The sequence below is a fragment of the Gossypium raimondii genome, chromosome 9 (genome assembly GCF_025698545.1).
Source record: "Gossypium raimondii isolate GPD5lz chromosome 9, ASM2569854v1, whole genome shotgun sequence".
Lineage (NCBI taxonomy): Eukaryota > Viridiplantae > Streptophyta > Magnoliopsida > Malvales > Malvaceae > Gossypium > Gossypium raimondii.
This window is the reverse complement of record NC_068573.1, coordinates 7,282,688-7,289,063: the sequence shown is the minus strand read 5'-3', so window position 1 is coordinate 7,289,063 and position 6,376 is coordinate 7,282,688. Positions and strand designations below refer to the sequence as shown.

Genomic DNA, 6,376 nt, shown 5'->3' with positions numbered 1-6,376 from the left:
TAAGACTAGTAACTTTAATTTGATCCAGTGCAACTTCATAGAGATAGGATTATTAGTTTTAATCTGCTCCACTACAACTTTAGGGAGATAAGATTTGCCATAATGACTTTAATCCATCCCACTGCAACTTTAGCAGTATAGGATTTATGGTTTCACCGATCTGTTCTCCAGGGAACATGACCTATAGAATCCATTTCATGGGCCTATTTATGCCTAGTGATTAGGATGTTATGATCGGAATGAATCAAAATCTCCTAACTAGATGTGTATGAATGAATGCAGAATGTCATGAGAATGATCCCTTAATGTTTGAATTGTCGTTACTCATTGTTCATTAAAGCTCTATCACCGACACGTTATAACGCCATCTTGTTCGGCTGGTATCTCCAAAGAAACACTCGTATTTTACTTAATCAGATTGCCCCCACTGTAATTTCAAGGTTCAATCCACTGTATTTTTGGGACATAAGATTTGTACTATCTTTCTCCCACTGTAACCCAGAGGTATAAGATCTAGCTCTTTCTCAATCCTCTCCTACTGTAATTCAAGGATACAGGATGTGAATTTCTTTGGTCTTTTATACCATTCCCAAGGTATCGTGACCAGATGTTTATGCACAATTGTAGAATTTTCTTCATCAAGAAAAACCTCCTCTTATTAGTTGGTTATCATTGCTTGTTTGTTCATTGAAGCTTTATCACCGACACGATATCTTGTCATTTTGTTCAATCAATATTTTAACAACAAAATCTGAAGGGATAGTCTTAATTTAGGCTCATCCTTATCAGATATTTCCAACCTTTAAACCTGGTGCGTTCTAAAAAATAGTCATGTTTCAAGTTCTTGTATTATTTAGAAACTTCGAGAATAATATGCAAAACTTCGTTTGTGAAAGTATTGTTAATCTATTAATCATTAGTCCAATGCAACATGCTTTGCAAAAAATCATAACACATGGATAAGAATAGAATTGATTTGGAGCATAACTCGAAATGAATAAATTATCAAGGATGGTAAAAGGGAATTGATTGGGAACACGTATCTTGAAAAGAATAAAGTATTCCAAGAATAGTAAATTCAATATAAGTAATATGAGGATTAGGAGCCCCATATATCGTAGCTTGAACTTCTCTGTACCAACTTTTTAAAAACCGTTTTGAATTTGACATGTGTTTAGGAGATCTAGACTACTTTGCTGATGCCCCAGATGTTGCATTCCCTTTCCTATTGATTTAGGTATAGCAAGATCACCTTATGCTCCATTTTGATCAAAATTTGAGCCTCCCTTTTCGGGTTTTCAACTCAAATCCCCTTTGGTCTCAAGGTGCCCTTTACAGGTTTTCGCCTTGGTCTCTTCTTCTTTAGGTGAAGTACTTCTTTACTGAATCTGAATTTATAGGATTAGACAAGTTTTTACCATCCATTTCACTTAAAATCAATGCTCCTCCAGAAAAGGTCTTTTGTACCACATAAGGTCCTTCCCAATTTTACATCCATTTCCCTCTAAAATCCTTTTGTAGAGGAAGAATCTTTTTCAACACTAGGTCCCCTCATGGAATTCTCTAGGATGAACCTTTTTGTTGTAGGCTCGCATCATTTGTTTTTGGTACATTTGACCGTAGTGAATAGCTTTTAGCCTTTTTTCTTCTATTAGGTTCAACTGATCATATCGAAATCAGATCCATTCAGCTTCATCAAACTTTAGCTCAGCCAATACCTAGAGAGAAGGAATTCGACTTCAATGGGTAAAACTGTCTCCATCCCATAAACCAGAGAGAAAGGCGTTACCCTGGTGGAGGTCCTGATAGGTGTTCGATAGGCAAAGAGGGCAAACGGTAATTTCTTATACCAATCTTTGTAAGTCTTAGTCATTTTCCCCATAATTTTATTGATATTTTTATTGGCCGCCTCTACTGCGTCATTCATTTTTGTGCGATATGGTGACGAGTTATGGTGTATAATCTTGAATTGACTGCAGACCTTTGCTATTGTGCTATTGTTCAAATTTAATGCATTGTCAGATATGATTCTTTCAAGCATTCCATATCGACATATGATCTCCTTTTTCAAGAATTTGCTAACTGCTGACTTTGTAACATTAGCATATGAAGCAACTTCCACCCATTTAGTGAAGTAATCAATGACCACGAAGATGAAACGATGCCCATTAGAAGCCTTCAAAGATATTGGCCTGATGACATCTATACCCCACATGGAGAAATGCCATAGAGAAGTCATAATGTGAAGAGGTGAAGAAGGTACGTGTATTTTGTCTCCATAAATTTGGCATTTATGGCACTTCTTGGCATAATTGATGCAATCTTCTTCCATGGTGGACCAGTAGTACCCGAATCTCATAATTTGTCTAGCCATTGTAAAACCGTTGGCATGTGTTCCGTAGATACCCTCATAAACTTCCTCCAAGATTTTCTTAGTGTCCATGCATCTTAATAGTACCTGATCCTTTCCTATTTTGTATAAAATCTCTCCATCTAAGACATAGTCAATGGCTAGTCTCCTCAACGTCTTCTTATTATTCTCCATTGCCTGGTCAGGTTACTCGCGATTCTTCACATATTGCAGTATATCTTGGTACTAAAGATGATCATCATTTTCCTCTTCCTTTATACTGTAGCAATGAGCCGGGGTCTCATAAATTCTCATTTGGATAGGCTTCATGTCCTCTAGTTTGTTTACTTTGATCATGGAAGCTAGAGTAGCCAATGCGTCAGCCATCTGGTTTTCATCTCGTGAGAGATAGTAGAAAATAATGTTATCAAACTCATCAATGAATTTGAGAACCAGCTTTCGATAACTAATTAATTTGGGATCTCTTGTCTCCCATTCTCCTTTGAGTTGGTATATTACCAATGCAGAATCCCCATATACCTTTAACACTTTGATTTTACGTTCTATGGCTGCACAGATGCCCATAATGCACGCTTCATATTCTACCATGTTGTCTGTGCAGTCAAAATCCAATTTGCTAGCAATAGGATAATGATCTCCATTTGGGGATACTAAGACTGCCCCAATTCTATTGCCAACAACGTTTGAGGCTCTGTCAAAATTTAGCTTCCAAATGTGACCCTCTTGGGAATTTTCCTCAGTGGTTGCCGCATACATCAAGTCCTCATTCAGGAAATCAAAATTCAAAGGCTCGTAATCCTCCAATGCTCTACTAGCTAGAAAATCAGCTATTGCACTCCCTTTTACAGCCTTCTGGCTCACATAAACTATGTCAAATTCGAAAAGCAAAATCTGCCATCTGGCCATCCTCCCATTCAAAACAGTCGACTCCATTATATACTTTAATGGGTCTAATTTTGAAATTAGCTAAGTCGTATGGGACAACATGTACTGCCTCAGTCTCCGAGTTGTTTAGATCAGGGCGCAACATAATTTCACAATAGACTAGTATCTAATTTCACAACCAGTAAATTTCTTACTAAGATAGTATATAGCCATTTCATTTCTTCCTGTATCATCATGTTGGCCCAGCACACATCCCATGGAATTATCAAACACTGTTAAATACAATATCAGTGGCCTATCCGGGCTAGGTGGTGACCGTACTGGGGTATTGGACAAGTACTATTTTATCTTATCAAAAGCTTTCTGACATTCTTCGTCCCATACATCTGGATTATGTTTTTTCAGAAGACGGAATATGGGATCACATTTCTTGCTTAGTTGTGAAATGAACCGGGCAATGTAATTCAGTCTTGCTAAAAAACCTCGAACTTCCTTCTGAGTGCGTGGTGGAGGTAAATCTCGTATCACCTTGAATTTATCTGGCTCGATCTCGATTCCTTTTTCACTGACTATGAAGCTTAACAGCTTTCCTGACCTAGCTTCAAAAGTGCATTTTGCTAGATTAAGCTTGAGCTGGAACTTCCTCAATCTTAAGAACAATTTTCTCAGGACCTACACATGTTCCTTTTCTATTCTGGATTTTGCAATCATATCGTCGACATAAACCTCGATTTCCTTGTGCATCATGTCATGAAACAAGGTTACCATGGCTCTTTGATACGTTGCTCCCGCATTCTTTAATCCAAATGGCATCACTTTATAGCAAAACATTCCTCACAAGGTTATTAATATGGTATTTCCCCTATCTTCGGGATGCATCTTTATCTGATTGTATCTAGAAAAGCCATCCATAAAGGAAAACAGTGAGTAGCCTGTCATATTATCCACTAAAGTGTCAATATGAGGCAATGGGAAATTGTCTTTTGGGTTGGCCTTGTTCAAATCCTTGTAATCCACACACATTCATACTTTTTCATCTTTTTTAGGGACTGGGATACTGTTGGCTTCCCATTCTGAATATACGACCACTTGTAAGAACCCAGCATCGAATTACTTTTTGACTTCTTTTATTTTTAGCACAATATCAGGCCTCATCCTCCGGAGTTTCTATTGAACTGGCTTGCAATCCTCTTTTATAGGAAAGTGGTGTACTACAATGTTAGTGCTTAACCCAGACATATCCTGGTATGACAATTCGAAGACATCTTTGAATTCTTGGAGTAACTTAATGAGGTCTCGCTTCGTCTTTTTGGTAATGTCAGTTCTAATCTTTACCTCTTTCCCTTCTTCTAAGCTCACAATTTCTATTAATTCCTTGTGAGGTAGGATTTGTTTCTCCTCTTGTTCTACCATCCTCAACAAGTCCGAAGAGAAGCCACAGTCTACGTCATCTTTAAAGTCCTGGGATCCCTCTAAACACATGTCTTGTTCAAAAAGAAATTCTGAGTCTGTAGCAGCGCCGCTCATGGCGTTGATATCCAAGGACCTATTGTAGGTACAAAAGAATAGACAAAGAATGTATGGATTTAAGAATAATTATTTGTACAGCATGATTATGAATGAAATGAAAGAATAATTTGGAAGAAAATCCCAAAATAATGGAAGAATGTAAAATAATTACTTGTATAAAAAGAATGAAAGAATATTTACCCCAAAATGAATGCAAAGATGTACTTCATTAAAATAATGATGTTTAGACATGAGCCTATTTCACAGAGGCGTTCTTATCACTTCTAGGCTAAAAGCAATAAGAGTGTTCTGAACATTACTCTAAGTAAGCTCTAAAAACTATAAGAATTTCTTCTGTAGTCCAATTGTTTAGCACACTCCCCGGTTCATAAGGGCGGATGTCTAACAAGGTCCCTCCTTCAGTTGCTTCTTCGTATATGGCATTAATGTGAATGTTTCCCAACATTTCTTCAATACTTTCTTCTCTTGACATTCTTCACTCGGGATGAATAATCCCTCCCGATACAAAAGTTTTAGATATGTAGGGAAAGGTCATAGGCTCCCATTTGACCTCATTCCTGCTTAAACGTGCTCTTCTTTTTTCCTATTTCTTCTCTAACTCCTTCATTCTTTGTCTTGCATCAGGCCTATACCCTAAGCCAAAACGGTCATGCTTGTCCCTCAACATTAGAGCCTCAACTCTTCCTTGAAGAAGTCTTCCTAGTTCTTTTCCCAGTAAAGCTCCTCTTCCTACCATCAACTGTAACAGCCCGATTTCGACTCTAATCGGACATAGTGGTTTCGGGACCACAAGTCTGAGTCAAAAAAATAATTTAATATTATTTTGTGTGTTTATTTTGTGTGCATTTGATTGTGTGAAATTTTCGTGTTTTAATTTAAATGTTTAAGCGTCCGATTTAATAAAAGGGCTTAATTAAGTAAAATGAAAATTTAGGGTTAATTATAAAAGCACCTAATTGTTGATGTCTTTTTAAATGGGAGGATTTATGATGCAATAAGACCATAAAGTAGATAGTGGGTGGCATATGACATAATTGACCTTAATATATATGTTATATATATTTATTATAATAAGGTTAATTTAGTCAATTGTTAAATTAAACATTATAATCAAAATAAATGATGAAAAGATGAATGTTTTCATATTTTCTTAGCTGAATTCATGCAAAAGAAAAAAAAAGAAGCCAAGCAATATTCGACCATTTTGAAGCTTGATTTAGGTTAGTTCTTTGTTTGGTTTTTGATAATTTTTACGTTTTTGAGATCGTTGCTTCGAATACTATCCGACCCATGTTTGAATTTTTTATTTTTATGAATATTTTGAGTTGTTCCATTGATGAATATTTGTGTTCTGTGATGTTTGATGATGAATAATGAAAGATATATTTTAGATTAAAATGTTTTGTATTGGAATTTTTAGTGAAATTGAGTAAATAGGGCTAAATTGTGAAATTAAATTTTTGAGGGACTAAAATGTGAAATAAATGCAATGTGTGGACTTGTATGAGAACCATGAATATTCGGCCCTTGTGTGGTATGGGCAAATTTTGTGTAAATTGTGTTTTATGCAATAGGGAGTAAATTGTAAAA

At 36.2% G+C, this 6,376-nt stretch overlaps 1 protein-coding gene across 1 annotated transcript; it reads right to left on the bottom strand.

Annotated features, from left to right (window-relative positions):
- Positions 1-2,596: 2,596 nt before the first annotated feature.
- Positions 2,597-3,304, bottom strand: LOC128032541 (uncharacterized). The gene is made up of 2 exons (XM_052621144.1): positions 2,870-3,304; positions 2,597-2,737 (listed from the first exon to the last, which is right to left on the bottom strand). Exons 1-2 carry the CDS (start codon positions 3,302-3,304, stop codon positions 2,597-2,599), a joined length of 576 nt encoding a protein of 191 aa, XP_052477104.1.
- Positions 3,305-6,376: the final 3,072 nt, after the last annotated feature.